This window comes from Neltuma alba, unplaced genomic scaffold (assembly GCF_004799145.2).
Source record: "Neltuma alba isolate B1F8T4 unplaced genomic scaffold, ASM479914v2 tig00004344_pilon, whole genome shotgun sequence".
Taxonomy (NCBI): Eukaryota; Viridiplantae; Streptophyta; class Magnoliopsida; order Fabales; family Fabaceae; genus Neltuma; species Neltuma alba.
In genome coordinates this window covers 1-17,174 of record NW_021633666.1, presented here as the reverse complement: position 1 = coordinate 17,174, position 17,174 = coordinate 1, and the positions used below count along the sequence as shown (strand labels likewise).

Below are 17,174 nucleotides of genomic sequence, written 5' to 3'. Positions count from 1 at the left end.
GCTTTTGATGTAGCCCATCTTTTGCCCAAAAGGATATGGGAACATAATGCTGAAATGCCATTTGTCGACCCATAGTTTGATTGGTGTTGCAAGACCAAGTGTTTCCAATGTGTTTTACAAGCTAATCCAAATTGTTTAATGTAATCATTCATATTGCTGACCTAATTGGAGCCCTTTCAGGATACTTAATTACAAATATGTAATTAAATATTTGATATGTTTGAGTGGAGAAAGTGATGTACCAAAGTTGTGGAAATTTGACATTTTTATAGTGCTTGGCGGGGTGACCCCTGCGCCCTCTTCCCAAAGTATCTGGCTTTTCAAGTCATTAAGTTGTATATTGCTCATTGTGGAATATGAAATAATGGCCTTCTATAGTTATTACCAAAATAAGTTCCCTCCATTGATTTGCTTTGTTTGAAATTTCCCATAAAAAAATATCCCACCTACCGGCTCTATAAATATTTCTCTGGTTCTATTTATAAAGTACTTCTAGTATATTTCATATAGATCAAGAAAAACCTTAAAATGTGTTAACTCTCCATTAAAATATAATAAATTTCTAAGTTTACTCCTATTTAATACATATATCTTTCAAAAAAGATAACTATCTACACTATAATAAATAGAGGATGAAATAGTACATCCACACTAAAAATTTAATAAAGTGACTTATAAATAGGACAAAAAAATATTCTCTTTCTGCTCTATTAATAGGACCAAAAGAGTATGGATGATTATTATAAGTTGAAATACTTTCACAGTGAGCGATTTTGGGTGTCCTTCTCTGTTTTTCCTCTTCTTTTTTTTAGACGCACTTTTTGTGCCTAAATAAATAGAATATGCTCTAATATTCCATTCTTTAGGTGAGTGCACCCAATAGATTGCCCTGAACCCAAATTTGGTATTTCTCTCATTCTCTATTATCGCTTTCTAACAATATGGTTAAATATATGTCACCTAAAACAAAAGTTTTGATGCTGCAGATATGCAAAAAAAAAAAAAAAAGGCAAAAAAGAGCATGTACATATACAGGAAGTGTACAACTGTAAGGCTATAATACTTGTTAATGGCAGATCAGATTCCAATCAGGATATTCACAATCTTTGTAGGTATATTTCATTATACTTTTCAATTTTCATACAATATTCATAACTCTATATGAAGTGCGAGATGGAAAGACGAGTTGCCACCAAAGTTGGCGTGATCGACACGTTTGGTAGAATTAAAAAAACTTATCAAACATCAAAGCAAAGGGATTATATTGCCTAATGCCTAGGCTTAGGAAATGAACCTTTTGTCCCTATATCTGCTTCATTCTTCAGCTTTTGTTATGCCTTTAGTTCTTCCTGATGCCATGATAAACTAAGAGTAATATTTAGATCAGTAAAAGTAAAAGTTGTCTTGCTATGCTTTGTTAGCTGGACTCCTTCACTCCACTTTCTCCTTTATTCATACAATGAATCTATGGTTAAGTTGTACCCACCACCTAGATGTATATTCTAAACTAATTTTTCAGTGGTAACTAGAATTTTAAAATAATTTATGATATATTCAGCACTATAGCATTTAGTACCCTAATTTTAGGTGCTAGTGAGGAAATTACTTTAAAGGTAACATAGCAGAAAAAATTACTTTAGGACATCTGATGTTATTGGAAAAATATTTTAGAATGCTGCAAAAATTAGTTCAAATACTTTGAACTGTTGAAAAAATATTTCAAGTTACTAGATGCGCATTAGCGCTATAATTTCTAAAACTACAGTTTTTAGGGGGTAATCATACAAACTCTCTTCCTAAACACAGGCTACTTTGGTTTTAGAATAAATAGCATGGATATGAGAAATGTTAAGTGGTTCTGAAAGGAAGCACAAAATGTACTGGAGGGAGTGAAACAAAAACAGAGAATAATGGTTAAAGGGCCCAGATCTCTCCAATACAGACTACTAAAGTTACTGTCATACTGCAATGTTGCCATTGCAAGGGAGCATTATTGAACATAATGACTCACAAACTTGTTTCTTGTATAGCTAAGTTCCTTTTTTTATAACCAAACAGAGATAACAACAAAATTATGGCCAAATAACAGGTTAAATAACAGAGAGATGTTTGTTTCCATTACAAGTAACATGAGTGGCTTTTGTTAATCTTCGGGAGAAGGAGCAAGAGCTGGGGCAGGTGAAGGAGCATTTGTTTGGTCGCCACGTAAGAATCCGAATTTCTTGATGAGCTCGTTTGCAATCAGCTCATTTGCACTGTCTGTCGGGTGGTACTCATCCCAGAACACATACTTGCTTCTATCTTTGCACAGACTTGATGCTGGTAGACATGTCAGAGCTGGTCGTATTCTCCCAAAGGAGCAGCAGGGCGAGTCTGAATTCTGAAATCCTACAGATTCAAATGTAATTGTAATGACAATGATTCTTAGTATCACAATGCCAGATGTAAATCTTACTGAAAAACATGCTTGAAATGTTGGATTACTAACCGTATTTGCTTGGATTGCTTATAACATCGTCAACAACATCATAGGCATCCCCAAATCTATAGCTTGAATTAGGAAGTTGAGCAACCAAGTCATCTACCAACTTGCTTACAGCTTTGTTGAAGCTCTTAGCCAGATTGTTCGTTTTTTCTTGGCAATTCCCAGAAGTACTAAGCACTCTCTGGAGAGGAATGCAGCCCATTGGTCCCAACCCAAACACCATCAGTTGTCTTGCTCCTAAGCTATGCAGAATCTAAACAGAAACAACAGACATGACAACTAAAACAGTTAAAGAAAGAAACAAAGAAAGTTTTTGTTGTTAAAAGTAAAATTATAGCCAAAAAGTTAAAGAAAGAAACAAAGAAAGAGTTTCTGTTGTTAAAAGTAAAATTAACTAACCTTGATTTGGTCTCCTAATGTTGTCATCAGGTACTCCACAAATGTCTTATCATTGTATGTCCATGAATCTCTATAAACAGGCATCAAGTAGTTGTTGATGAAGTCATTGCTCCCTAAAGCAATCACATAGCGAGCTCCCTGGAAAAACTCTTCCGCTGCCTTTTTCCCAATTTTGTTTCTGATTAATACCTGGGTTCCCTGAAACAGCTCAATTTGCTTGTAGAGAGAAAACCTCTGAATCTGAAAGAGCCATCATTTGTCCGACATGTTTTAGTGTGGTGTTCTTAATGGTAATGGTAAATGGCATTAGCAAACACAGCACACAGAATATGAAATAGTTTTTCCATTTGTCTTACAAAATAGGTTCCAGTTTCATTCAATATGCCGCCGCCACCAGAGGCATAATTCACTCCATTGTCCAATATTACATCCTCTGTTAAAGAAGGGTCCAAGAATGCCGGTGGCCTAGGAAGTCCCATCTTGTCACCTGAACATGCAGAATACCAATACGGTTACCTGAATTCTGAAACAACCTTATGACCAAACTAAAGCTTGCAATAGCTGTATGAATTTGTAATTCACTGAGACACAGAAAAAAAAGAAGAAGTAACAATAGCACTTTTAACATTAGACTCAAACATCTACTGATAGATTAAGGTATCCTTTGGTACGAAATATTGAAAATGAGGATAGGGATTATGATTGGGATTGAAAAATTCTATTAAAAGATTGTTTAGCATGATAAATTGCTCATTACATGGGATTAGACAAATGCATGTATGTGGGATTGAAGAATACCATGGGTGAAAGTGGTATTCTCCAATCATACCTCTATGGTTTTGCCTAATTCCATGTAACAAGCAATTACTCATGTTAAAAACTTTTTTAATAATTTTTTTCAATTGCAATTCCAGTCCGCGTATCTCATTTTCTATGCTTTGTACCAAACGGGACCAAAAAGTTATAATTGCAAGTTATGGTGCAACATTTTAGCTACTCAACTTAAGCGCCATGCAGAATTGGAGCCTGAAGGATACAGTGCCATGCACAACCTAATATGGCTGCTAAAAAGTGAAACTGTGTACCTATTATATCAGCAACAGTGCGGCCATTGGAGAATCTGCCATTAGGCAAGCCATTGCCAAAATCAATGCCATACCAAGGGAGGCTTGCCTGAGCAAGACTTCTGGAGAGGTATCTGTTGTTTCCAACATCAGAAAGGGAGTCTCCAAATATGAACTGCACAATCTTGCAGTGACATCCCTGAAGCTCATTTCCTAAAATGACCATTGCCACAAAAACCAGCCCCATGTTAAGCTTCATATTTGTCTAGTTATCCCTCCAGGCTCTTCTCAAAGGCTCCTAGTTTTTGTCGGTTTCAATGTGTAATAGTTATGAGTTTTCCAGTCATATAAAGGGTTCAGAGGGTAGCACCAATTGACGTAATATGAAGTAGATGGTTTGATGACCCAACTTATCACACCCAGTCAAACCAACTCGCAACTACTCTTACAATTTTCCTTTTTTCGCACAAAAATTCCACATGTATTGGATATCAAGTCATTGACGCATCTGAATGCACATAATCTAAGTGTCAAGATGCCAATTCAAATCTTCTTTGACGGAACTTCAGAACTTGAATCATTTGTTGGGTGAGTGGCCCTGGTTTTGAACTGCGAACGCCTCATTTCATGCCAAAACTTAGATTGCTTGAGCATAAAAATTCAGACCCCTCAACTTTAATATTTTTTTTAAAAATAAATTATAATTAATGTTGATTAATACCTCTAACATAATATTGTTGGTGTTGCAGTTGGCATTTGAGGCCGGGTAAATTGGGAGAAAGTGAATCGATAAATTCTCAACAGAAACGTTGAATTTAATTTGGAAGAATTGTTATCGCAAGTCACCTAACTGGTTCACCGGTTTGAGTATAACTTGCTTGTCCGCTGGTTAGCTTAGCTAAGCCAGGTTAAGGTCTTCCTACCATCACAACATCAAATCAAGGGAACTTTTACCGCCATATATCTGTGTATCCACTAATCCACATCTAAAACATTTAAATTAAAAGATCTTAAACATTACACTCCTCCATACCCTTATACCAGAGTGTATAAAGGTCTTATATTTAAAACCGGAGGAGTACTTATTATCAAAGATCCAATTTGTCCTCACGTGTTATGAGAAATTTTAAGGAATTGTAACCAGTTTTTTCCCTCAAAGTGTTGTTACAAAATTACCCAAGCTAATAATCAATATAATGTATAAATACAAAATCATTTCTGGCTACAGCTAATCTTTCATAACGGGCTACTATTTTATTAGAATGATTAATTTTATTCATTTTTAAATAATATAGTAGAGACGCGGAAATCACAACGAAAATTTTCTTGTTTTACTTTAATAATATTTAATAGTAATATTTTTTTTTCAAAATTTGTTAAAAAAACTTATTGGTCGTTTTAGTTAATAATTATGATCATAAAAATATTTCAATTAATTTTTATTGATTTAAATCCTTAAATATGGTTCCCCCTCGAATATTGTATTAGTTATTTCTTTACTTTTTCTCTTTGAAGAATAAATCATATGAAGAGACGGAACTTCTTGTCCATAGCCTCCGGGAAAACGGACCAAACTTAAGCATGAAAATTCAATAATGTTGTCTATAATTTTATTTTTACTTATATGAGAAAAATTATTAAATTATTTATTGTGCTTATATAATAACTTCTAATTCTATCTTTTTACTTCAGAAGTTTTCAACTAATGATAAATGAATAGTTAAATATTTAGTAAAACAGTTGTGTTGAGTATCCATTCATTGTCGGCTCATACAATATATTCCGTTTTTCCCCCCCTTTTGTTGAATCTTACAATATGTTTATATTCCTCAGAGCTTGCGCAGTTGAAAGTGTTGCACGTCGAAATTAAACAGAAAATTGAGAATAAGAACAGCTATCTTCAGGCAAAAATTTGCTTGTTTTGTTTGTCTAAATACAAATATGGGGTATAAAGTTTATAGATATACCTACATATATTATCGTCAGGTAATGAGTCTTAAAAAAAGAAACAGATGTTGCGAAGGCAAAGGCCTTCCCTGCTTATAAAAAGAAGGTGAAGTGCAGAGGCGATGGGGGAATATAATGGGATAGTATTCTTCCTTTGTTGTCTTAGACGATACTCACTCCCAGACGAGTTATATGGAAAGCTTAATGTCAAAATCCACACTACCCAGACAAACAAAACAAGAATTATATTTTTCAATATTGGTGAAGTAATTAATTATACCTTGCTATATTTGTATCATGGAACTTTGAATGACATGACATGACATGAACATCAAGTGAATTCTATGGAAATTCTCCTTTGGCTTCACTGATTTGTAAGTTAGATTCTGACTTCACAAGTTAAAAAAGATTACCCTATTCCTCTCCCATTCGTTCTATTTCATGTTCTGTCTGCCTCCCAACCAGTCAACCGCACATCAAGGCTCCAACAAGAACATGGTACCATTTCCTCGTAACATCCCATATTTATTGGGTAACAAATGTTAAAATGATCAGTAATAAATTCCTTTCTCCAGAGAGCCACTACCTAGTCTTATCTTCCAGATATTCGGTCGGAAGCCTTTCGCAATTTACTTTGTCCATTTGGTATTTGTGAGGTGGAATGCATCCTCTGGAGCATCACCAAAGAAATAAGCTGCTTTTCCAGCAAATCATTATTCAATATTCATCAAAGGATAACTCTTTTTCTGTCGGCAGTTCCATAAAGGAATGAAAACATCAGGAACAAATCTTTTTCCCGCTACCAAGTTTCCATTTGCTGGCCATTGGTTTCACATATCTCAACATGTCCCTTACCAATAGTCATTACAGGAGCATTGGCCTCCTCGGAAATGATGGAACCTGTTGCGATCTCTCACAATCACGTCACGGCCGTACACCCCGGAAAAATATTTCATGAACTTGTGACAATCAGCACATATACGTAGATTGTTGGCCACTCTCAGTTTTGTGGCCGGCGGAGTTACAAGAACCCCAAAAGCTACAGCTAACTTCTCACTGTGGCAAGACAGCACATACCCCTTCTCGCTGTCATCCAACTTGTGTAACTCAGATGATAGATCGGCAGCATACCCTGCAATTTTCAGCTGCTGATTTATTTCACCCAGCATCTCATAAATCTCAGCTTTTCTTGGATGTGAAACATCATCCACTATGAACTCGTGCAATTGTCCTTTCAGTTCAATTGTGCTACAACCAGGTGTGGTTTGGATTGCTTTCTCTTTCATTAGTTTTCTCACTTCTGCTACCTTCTCCCAGTGACCAGCCGAGGAATAGATATTTAGCAGCAAAACATAATCCCCTGCTTCTTGAGCTTTCAGTTCAATCAAATGCTCAGTTACCCTTTCTCCTAGATTAACATGTCCATGAATTCTACAAGCCCCGAGTAAAGTCCTCCATATTTTTGAATCTGGTTTTACCTCCATTGACATGATAAGTTGATAGGCTTGATCAAGTAAACCGGCACGCCCCAAGAGATCAACCACGCACCCATAGTGATGGATGTTGGGAATTATTCCGAATTCTCTACTCATACGCTCAAGAAATGACATTCCCTCATCGATTAACCCAGAATGGCTGCAAGCAGAAAGAACTCCCGTGAATGTCTGATCATCAGGACGAATCCCCATTCTCTGCATCTCTTCAAATGCTTCCATTGCTTGTTTCCCGTACCCATTCATTGCCAAACCAGATATCATCGCACTCCATGAAACCACATTTTTATTGTCTGTTGTCTTAAATACTTGATAAGCCTTATCCATACAACCACATCGAGAATACATGGATATGAGAGAATTCGACAGGCGAAGATACCTACCGTAGCCATGTTCTGTAATGTAACTGTGAATTCGTTCCCCGAATTCCAAAGCGTTCAAATGGGCGCATGCTTGAAGCAGGAGTAAACACGTAACATCGTCGGGTTCGCAACTATGGCTTTTACTCTGCATAACATCAAACAAACTCAGAGCGTCCCGACTCCGATTATTACGAATGCAGCAAGAAATCATGACGTTCCAAGCCACAGTATCTCTCTGAGGCATCTCATCAAACAGTTTCCATGCTTCCTCCAATTTCTCAGAGTGCGAATACAAGTCCATGAGCGTTGTCAGCAAAAGGCTATCCGATTGTTGCCCTTGTTTCAAGACACTTCCATGAATCTGAACCCCAAAAGGAAGATGAAGAATCTTAATGCAAGACTTGACAGCAAAGGAAGAGGACAATGGGTCTGGAAGAATGCCACGTCTTTTCATATGTCGATATAAATAGAGTCCTTGCTCAGGGGAGCAGCTCATAGAGTATGCTCTGATCATGATGTTGTAATGAGAAACCGAAGGGATGGTGATTTGGTCAAAGAAACGGCGGGAATATGTAGGATCCGGGAAGGGACCCCAGAGAGATACACGGGACAAGAAGGGGAGGGAAATTGCAGGGTCTTGAACGAGGGATGCACGGAGAATGTGAGCCTGTATTTGGAGAAAGTGGGTCTTTTGGGTAGCAGATTTTAATGCAGAAATCACGAATTGCTTCTGGAAGTTACAGGGAGGGACTGAGATGGGGTTTGGATGTTTCTTATTCAGGTGAGGATAAGGTGGTGTCTCAGTTGGAGGATGCTGGGGCTGGGAGATGCGAAGGGCAACAGTGTGATAGAAACGGAGTTTGGAGACAGCATGAAAGGAGCGGTGAGAGGGAAGAAGGCCGAGTAACATCGCCGGCGACGAAAATGGGCGCCAAATGTGCTCGTTGCGTTTCATGTAAGGGTGTTCATGAAGTCCAGTAGCCCGCTATGTCCGCCCAAGCCCGTAAAAAAATGTCCAGCCCATCCTAAAAAAAATGGCCCGAAAGAACTATTGGACATGTTCGGGCTGGGCAAACTGTTGGGCAGGGCTGGGCATCGGGCACGGTATATTGCCCTGCCCATTTGGCCCTGCCCGCAAAAATATATATAATTTTATTTATATATATTTTATTTGCCTCATATTTATTTCCTAAATCAAACGCATTATTGTATCAATATTCAGTATTCATTATACTTATTTATTTTTGAATGATTTTGAGAGTTAGAAACTAGAAAAATAATTAAGTTTAATAAAATATACTAACAATATTTTTTGTCATAGTCCACTCCTCTTAGCTACTACAAAAAGTAGTTTCATAGTATTTAATTAGTAATAACAAAATTAAGACCAAGTTTCCATTTTAATAAAGTTACGTTAGATTATTTAGAAGGATATAAATAATTAGTTAATTAATATAGTATATTGACTTGTTGGGCATAGAAGCCCGCCCTGCCCAACCCGCATTTGCCCAGTCCAAATTTATTAGGGCTTTTCATGGGCAGGGCTGGGCAACGGGCTGTATTTTCCAGCCCGTTCATTCTTTGGGCTGGGCATCGGGCAAGGGTCCCGCCCTGCCCATGTGCAGCCCTAGTTTCATGACAAATTCAAGTGCGATGCCTTCCATACGACGGCGTTTTTACCCATCTTGGTGCTTGGGCCCCGCGAATTCAGGATGAATTATATTCTCAATTGAGACTCATAACCTGGGCCCAAAATATCTTGGGCCTAAAAGAAGATCAATGGACCCTGCCACGGCAGATGTACATGTGCGACTGTTGCGGCCCATTTCATTTCTCTTCTTTTTGACCTTTTCCCTTTTTTTCCGGCCAAGTTTTGCGGACAATTTAAATTAAACTTTTAAACTTAATAATAAACTGACTTAGAAAATAAAAATACCTGGTTCCAGGATCAGCATCAGTTTTGACGTAAGCTTTTCATCAATACAATCTTACCAGTGTTATAAATTTTTTACACTTTTTTTAAAAACAAATCCCCTTCCATATACACTTGTAAAATTATTTTCGTGTTAAGTAATGGGATAAGACTTATTATTGTTGTAAAATCTGTAATGATAACCCCCAATTCCATCCTCGAGTGAACTTTGGAGCAATGTGTTATATTATATTGCAAAGGGCAGGAATTTAACTCAGAAAGTCGACATATAAATCAGAGAGAGCAGAAGGAAAACGAAACAAGATGGTAAATTGGAAATACAGAAAACATTTCAACTATTGTAAACCAATTCGGACTAGCATCTATTGTACTCATCGCCTAAACTTCCCTCCTTTCCCACGTCCACGGCCGCCTCCTTTACCACCACCGCCTCTTCCTCCGCGCCCCTTTCCTCCTCCACCACCTAACATCTTGTTCGCATGGGACTTCAGTTTCATCTCTTCCGGCAATGGAAGTATATGATCCACACACTTCCGGAAGCTAAAATCATCAACGGAGTCATCTTCCCTGATAATGAAGAAGCACCTGCTTTTCCATGTAGGATGGTTGCGGATTTGGAATGTGCGGACCCCTCCACCAATCTTCTTATCTGGTTCTGAATGGCCCTTCTTAAGCAATTCCAGCAGCATTGTATGTTCATACTGCCCCACAAAACAACCCGCACAGAATTAACTAAGCTCAGAGGATTCAGGAAGTGGGTACAATGAGTCAATGACACAGTTCAATCCTCACATTTACATATGAGCAAAAAAAAAAAAATTCCCAGAGAGAGAAGAAATTCAATCCTAAATTAAGATGCTCTGTGATACATGCGCCAAAGATGGCAAGCACATAAGAATTCTGCAACACGAAGAAATACATTCACATATGCACATACCTACTAAAAAGGAAGAAATGCCAGTGAAATTTGTGGTGGCTGGAGATTGACTTTGAGGCTATAGATCATAATAAGGATATAGCCAGAGTTTTTCAGAAACAGGAAGTGCAAGAATTGTTCAACCCAATATTTAGTGGAAACCGCAGGCACCCATAATCAATATAATAAACATAGTACCCAATTTCGGATAAATACATCAGTAAATGTCAAGGAAAATACATTGATACTTAGGTGTAACAATCATGGAAAATAAGAAAAGCCATTCCGCTCTAATGCCTGAAAACTTGAAAACATCATAAAGTAGTTAAAGATAATCAGAAAAAACTTCCAATTTGCAAGGGAGCAATGGAAGAAGATCTTCATTACAGACTCTTCCCAACTCTCCAGACAAAGCAGGTGAAGCTCCCTGATTATATCCAATTCAAATACTACTTCCGGTATAAGACCTCGTTTGCAATCTGCAAACCAGGTCTTATAAATAGGAGCGGAGGTAGTAGCTTGGAACCATAGCACAATGGGGAGTCAAAAAAAATTCCATCTTCCCATACGTACGTAATAAATTTTATAGCAGCTATTTCTAATGACATCCATTATCGCGTAGTCTACCATCAAAAAACAAAACTTGCACAATTAATGCAGCATGACATAATCTAGATAAATTTTCCAGTCACTAACTTGTGAATTAGATATCTGGTAAACTTATAAATTAAAGATGCAACAGAGGATTAATCAAATGCTTAAGCCGGTAAATTAAGTGTATAAGCTGTGCCAGCAAAGACAAAATACGAAAATTTTTCATCTTTGTATATGACTATATATTGCGCTTTCGTATCACCAAAACAGGGGGGAGAATCAACATATGTGCCAATTGCTATTACCTTGTTAACATTCAGATGAGGAGGCCAGTGATGAAGAAACTTATAGAAGTAATCGAATATTTCAACAGAAGACGCAAAAGTCTTGTAACCCAGGTTCACGGGACCCGATTTCTCCTCCTCTTGGACCCCTTCTTCCAACTTCTCCAGCCTTTCTTCTTCCACTGACTTTTCCAGTTTTGGCTTCTTACAAACTCCGTCCTCGCCTTCCTGGGACTCATCCTCTTCCCGTTCCCGCTTCAGATTGGACTCGCCGTTCGTCGCGGGATCAGTGCCATTGGGTTCAGAGCCGCCGTTGCCCCCGGCGTTTTGAGGCGATTCCGTGTTTTCAACTTCCATGTCTACGGTGGTTGTAGTGTTGGTCTCCTCAACTTCCTTTGCAGTTGCTTCCGCCATGACTTAAGAGTATACGGGGAAAGCAAGGGTTTAGAGTAAAACCCTAGATGATCGCCACAGAGCACTAAGAAACGACGGGGGCACGAGACGCTAGGACTTAGGAGAACGTGAGGCAGCGAAGGGATTTGGATTTTGATTTTAGATTTTAGATTTTTAGGTTCGTATTTTCGCCCATTTCCGCTTTGCGGGTCGGATGAGGAAGACGATTTGAAAGAAATTAAAATACTTCTGTTTGTATAAAAAATATGTGCTACACACTAAATTATATTTTGAATAAATGAAGTTGTTAATATATAATAAAAATTAAAAAAAATCATACATTTACCAATTATAAGTATCTCGGGCAAAATTTTAAATTACATAAGAAACACAAGACTCCTAGGTAAGTATTATAGATTTATCTATCTCGTATTTTAATTTATTAGCCTGTATAACAAGGAATATGTGTCCTCTTATTTAGAGATTTAATTTTTTACTCATCAACTCATTTCACTAAATCCAATCATTGGGTTGATTCACATGTTACAAAAGATTAGTTTCTTTGGTTAGGGTCAATTTTTTTTTTTTTTTGTGTGGATGTGATATAAAAATCTTTAAATTATTTTAGACTTAAAATTAATTTTTATCAATTCGAAAATATTAAAATTAAAACCCTCGTAATAAATATATTTTTGTATTAGAACAGCCAAACTTTACTGGTACAGATAGGTTGATTTTAGAAAGGAAATGGAGGATGGCCCGTTTAAGAGATACCCATAAGTTGGTTGCATGAAAAACGGGCTTGAGTGGGCGGACATGGACTTTACTTTGTCAGCCCAAACAATTTAAAAAATCCATAGCAACTCTACGGGGGACAGGGCAATCGGAGCTGGAGCCTTGTGAGGAATGAGGATATTTTAAATTTAAATGCTCCATAGCAACTAGTCCCGATATTGGACATTTTTCACAACGTTTTGTGCGAGAACGAGAACGTCTGATATAATTAACTTGAATTTAAAGAAGTGACCATTTTATGATTATGCTTTTGTTATCATTAATTATTATTATTATTATTCTCTTAAAGCAAGACATACGAGGGTCACGTTGCATCGCTTTCATTATCCTATTTGCTTTAATTATAATTAGCATTATCATATGAATGCTAATCTATTTCTCTGGGTCAGCATTATAGTTATTAAAGAAGCATTGCTGCGTTCTAGCTGGGCCATTTCACAATAATACCTCCAGTCCTTAGTATAAGATCTAATTGACTAATTTAAAGATATTAAGAAAATTAATTAAGTTAGTTATTTGTAATAAATAGGTGTTATCTTTTATAAAATACCTTTGCTAATAAATATATTAGCTAAAACTACTATTTGATGAAACATTTAACATGTGCAGTTATTATAAGGATTACTTTGAAAAAATTGAATAAATATGAAAGATAAAGTGAATTTGAGTATTATATTTAAGATCAAATTAAAAATTAAACTAACTCTTGTATTAAGGATGGAAAGTAATAATTTCCTCAATGGTCCTCATTTTGCAGTGTTCCTCTCATAAAAGCCAAACGTGATGGGGAAGAATGGTTCTTCGGGAAAGCAACACAGCTTTCATTTTTATTTTCAACTTTTTTTAAAGCCTAAAAAAAGCAGTCAGATATTTCTTTTACTTTAAGACAGTAATGGGCCATAAGCGCTATTTCAGTCCATGCTTCTGTTCTTGTAATGAGATTTACCCTCTTGATTCCCCCTCCCCCAAAAATTTTAAAAAATGTTTACTGGTTTATTGGAAGTATCCAAACCTGTAAAAGCAAATCAAAAGAAGACCAAATCTTAATAATCTTATAGCTTAACGGCTCAAAAGCTCTTCTATGAGTAAGGAATTGTGGATTTGATTTTACTTATAATCTCAAGCCGTTATTAGTTATCATCACTTATGGACAAGCGAGACGACACAAAGGAGGAACTGAAGTTAGTAGATTTGAATTCCCTCCAATGAATTTTTGATGCAGAGCTCAAGTGAAAAAGAAGTATAAAAGCATTGTTTCAAACTTGCGCACTGTACAATATAGGCACTGCGAGGAATCCAAATCCCAAGTTTAGAGGCTGAAGTGGAAAGAAAAAGAGAACATATTGTTTCAAACTTTGAATGGGGAAGGGTTGGGGCTAAGCAATCCAAAGAGAGGAAAGAAGAGCATAAAGGAAGTCCATTAAGCACAAGAAACCAGGACAAGTGCATTTTAGTTGCATGGAGAGTAGAGCTTGGAATTCTAAAGATAGCTCTTAGTACCCGTAAAGAGTGCTGGCTGCTGCTGCCGGAAACACAAAAGCCGCTTCCTGCTTCGTTTTGTTTTTCACACTCCCCCACCTTCTCTCCTGTTTCTCTACTTTTAATGCCTTTCTTCCCCCTCTTCCCTTCCCCATTCTCACCCTTTCGCTTCTTTTACCCATACCACCGATATACCTGGGCTCATCCTCTTGCCTAAATAAAGTAAACTATCAATTTCCTCCTATTGTTTTCAATCCAGAAAACCAAAAAAAAAAAAATCAGTTTCGGCTTGAAATTTAAAGATCCATACAACTTTTCTTAACAACAGAGTTCAGTGGGTCATGAGCACTTCATGGAACATATTCAAGATTCGCTTTTATTCTTGTAGTTTTACGGACTCAGAAAGATAACAGAGGCCTCTCTGGAATTAACCAGTCAGAACCTTGGTATTAGACACGACACCGGCTACAAAACGCTTGTTGAGTTTTTTATATCATGTTAAAAAGAAAAAGAAAAATCTGTTTTCTCAATAGTAACTACAGAGGCACTGCTGGTTCAGTTAAGCAATGTGCAGGAGTTATTATGTCTTAAAGATATGGTACAAGGACATGTCAGAAAGTTCAGTGACCTGGCAAGCTAATAAAGTGTTCAAGAGAAGGAAGATTCGGTCTTTGTTTGGTAAAAAAGAGCACAAGGCAAATTATAGGGATGTAGGGAAACTGAATGAAAAGATGCTTGTCCTCCCTAGGATATTGTTCCAATCAACACTTTTGCTCAAACCTGTCAGAGTCGTCTAAAACAGCCTTATATATTAGCTTCTATAGCATGCTTATGATTGAGGCGAATCTAAAACTTCCCCACATCTTCTGCTCCTTGGCATTTTCATGCTTTATGCTTTCATCCTCTCAAATCCCATAGAAGATAAACTTCGGGCTTATTCTTGCAGACATGAGCAATAACACTTGACTCAAGCTACCCAGCTCCTCTCTATTTTGGCTTTAAACAAAGAAGCTTCCTTCCTCCAACATTTTCCGTTTCATAGAAGCATGAGTTACTTCACTTTCAGAGGATTGATTCTTTTATTTTGTATTGGGATTTTAGTTTCTGAGCCATACAGAGTTTGTAGCCTGACAAGCAAGAATCTTGCGTTGAGGTGGGATGAGGAGAAATCACCAGTTCCTGGAAGTTTTCGTAGCCTAAAGGATGTTGAAACAAAGGATTTGCAAACAAAGACGGAATTGGCACCTGCACCTTCAATGACGTTCGATCCTGATCAGTCAAACAAAAGAACAGCTCAAAAAGGTTCAGACCCTATTCATAACAGATGGTGACAAGCTGGTGTTGCTCTCTCTTAGACTCTTACAGCCCAGATAAATAACAGGCGAGTTATATCATTCTTTGCTTAAAGGATTCTGAAGGAGGTTGGTGGGGTTTCCACGGTTTTCTTTTCCTTACAACGTGTTTACCATGAATCTATCAGCTAGCTGAAATCCATAATTGCGCTACGATAATGAGAGTGTTAGACCAATCATAGGTACCAATAGTTGGATAGTTAATGATCATGTTAGCTCTCAAATACAGAATATAGTGCATTTTTTATTTTCTTATGACAAGGCTCTCTCTTTATCTCTCTCTCTCTCTCTAGATATATATATGTATATGTTCTTGGTAGCAAGGAAAAAAAAAAAGTATGCATATGTTCTTAACTTCGTCGACATCTTTAATGATGCAGTTGCTAACATCCCTGCTCAGCAGCCAAATCACGATATAGGTTTCTCCAGGGGCTAAAAATAAGACTTTTTGTATACAAGATGATCCAAATTGATCATGACAGGCCCACAAGACAATGGCTGATGATCCTGGTTCACAAGTTTCCATTTTTCAATACCCATGTGATTTAAAAAAATGATTCAATTTTTTTATCTACTTTATCAAAACTAGAGCTACAACTGAAAAAATGAGAGCTTCAACTGAAGAACAGTTAAAATGGAGAAATGTGGCTTGAAAATATGACGAACCAAAATAATAAATGCGCCGACCTTTGAACACCTCAGTATTTCAGTCAGTCTTGACAAGAAGCTGAGATCTCTTGTATCTGTTCTTCCTGTGCAAATCAAATCGTGCAGAAGAAACCTTATGCGCAACTTCCTGCCAAATCATATTCACAGCATCCCCAGTTTGGGATGGATATTGATACTCAAAGTGCAATGTAATCTCCTTCAATCTTTCCCACATCTCAGTCCACCTCTTCTCCGTGATTGATCTTAGCAGACTCAGCAGATAGCCTTTCCTCACAGCATCCTTGGCACGGACAAAGAGGCAGAAGTCTGAGTAATCCAGGATATCTTCGAATGGTAGCTCAATTTTGTCACTAATAATCACAGGAACACAGTGGCTTGCTATGGCATCAAAGAGACGATTGGAGGATGGGGTATCCCCAGCAATGTTTAGGCAGAATTTCGATAAGGCCATCCCATAACTTGCCTCACGTATCCCTTTTCCTCGTACTGTTCCAAATGCAAAGTGGACGTCTTTCTCATCTTTGAGAAGATAATACAGTTCTTGGCGAATAATTCCTCCCTGAGAGTTTCCGCTTAAAAATCAGATCAATTTGAAAATATGCTTACTGAGCAGATTTAAAATTAGTAAACCATAGATGATATGGATAGCAATTCGAGAAAGAACATCACTAACGCGACTAATTAAAAATTAATACTCCACCAGGGGTAGACTACGAAAAAGCAAGAAATGAAGTGACAAGGATCAAACTCTGATCACTTAGCCACGGAGGCTTTAATGTAATGTTTAAAAACCACTTCAATTCAAAAAGTTAGGTTTTTAAGACCTGTCAATAGTTTTATTATAATTTCTAGCAACAGTGATGAAAACTTGTGGACCATAAAGCAAAAACTTTCCTTTTTTCCCCCATTTTTTGTCCTGTACATAAAATTACTGGCCAAAACAGGGCAAGAGAATATAACGAAAGTCTAGAAATTACTCATAACGAAATCATAATGCATTAAACTGATA

General features: G+C 37.2%; 4 protein-coding genes across 4 annotated transcripts; all 4 read right to left on the bottom strand.

Annotated features, from left to right (window-relative positions):
• Positions 1 to 1,908: 1,908 nt before the first annotated feature.
• On the bottom strand, positions 1,909 to 4,262 carry LOC114744353 (GDSL esterase/lipase At1g74460-like). Its single transcript, XM_028932525.1, has 5 exons — positions 3,970 to 4,262; positions 3,241 to 3,371; positions 2,885 to 3,124; positions 2,489 to 2,738; positions 1,909 to 2,388 (listed from the first exon to the last, which is right to left on the bottom strand). Exons 1-5 carry the CDS (start codon positions 4,205 to 4,207, stop codon positions 2,144 to 2,146), a joined length of 1,104 nt encoding a protein of 367 aa, XP_028788358.1. The 5' UTR covers positions 4,208 to 4,262; the 3' UTR covers positions 1,909 to 2,143.
• Positions 4,263 to 6,381: 2,119 nt separating this feature from the next.
• LOC114744359 (pentatricopeptide repeat-containing protein At3g47530-like) lies at positions 6,382 to 8,705 on the bottom strand. Its single transcript, XM_028932531.1, has one exon. It carries the CDS (start codon positions 8,703 to 8,705, stop codon positions 6,747 to 6,749), a length of 1,959 nt encoding a protein of 652 aa, XP_028788364.1. The 3' UTR covers positions 6,382 to 6,746.
• Positions 8,706 to 9,890: 1,185 nt separating this feature from the next.
• Positions 9,891 to 11,994, bottom strand: LOC114744355 (protein EMBRYO DEFECTIVE 514-like). The gene is made up of 2 exons (XM_028932527.1): positions 11,499 to 11,994; positions 9,891 to 10,384 (listed from the first exon to the last, which is right to left on the bottom strand). The coding sequence occupies exons 1-2, from the start codon at positions 11,889 to 11,891 to the stop codon at positions 10,055 to 10,057; spliced, it is 723 nt and encodes a 240-aa protein (XP_028788360.1). The 5' UTR covers positions 11,892 to 11,994; the 3' UTR covers positions 9,891 to 10,054.
• A 3,933-nt stretch (positions 11,995 to 15,927) lies between these two features.
• LOC114744357 (probable arabinosyltransferase ARAD1) lies at positions 15,928 to 16,737 on the bottom strand (the record flags this gene model as incomplete). Its single annotated transcript, XM_028932530.1, has 1 exon — positions 15,928 to 16,737. A coding segment is annotated over one exon (535 nt), but the record flags the coding sequence as incomplete, so codon positions are not given.
• Between the last annotated feature and the right edge of the window lie 437 nt (positions 16,738 to 17,174).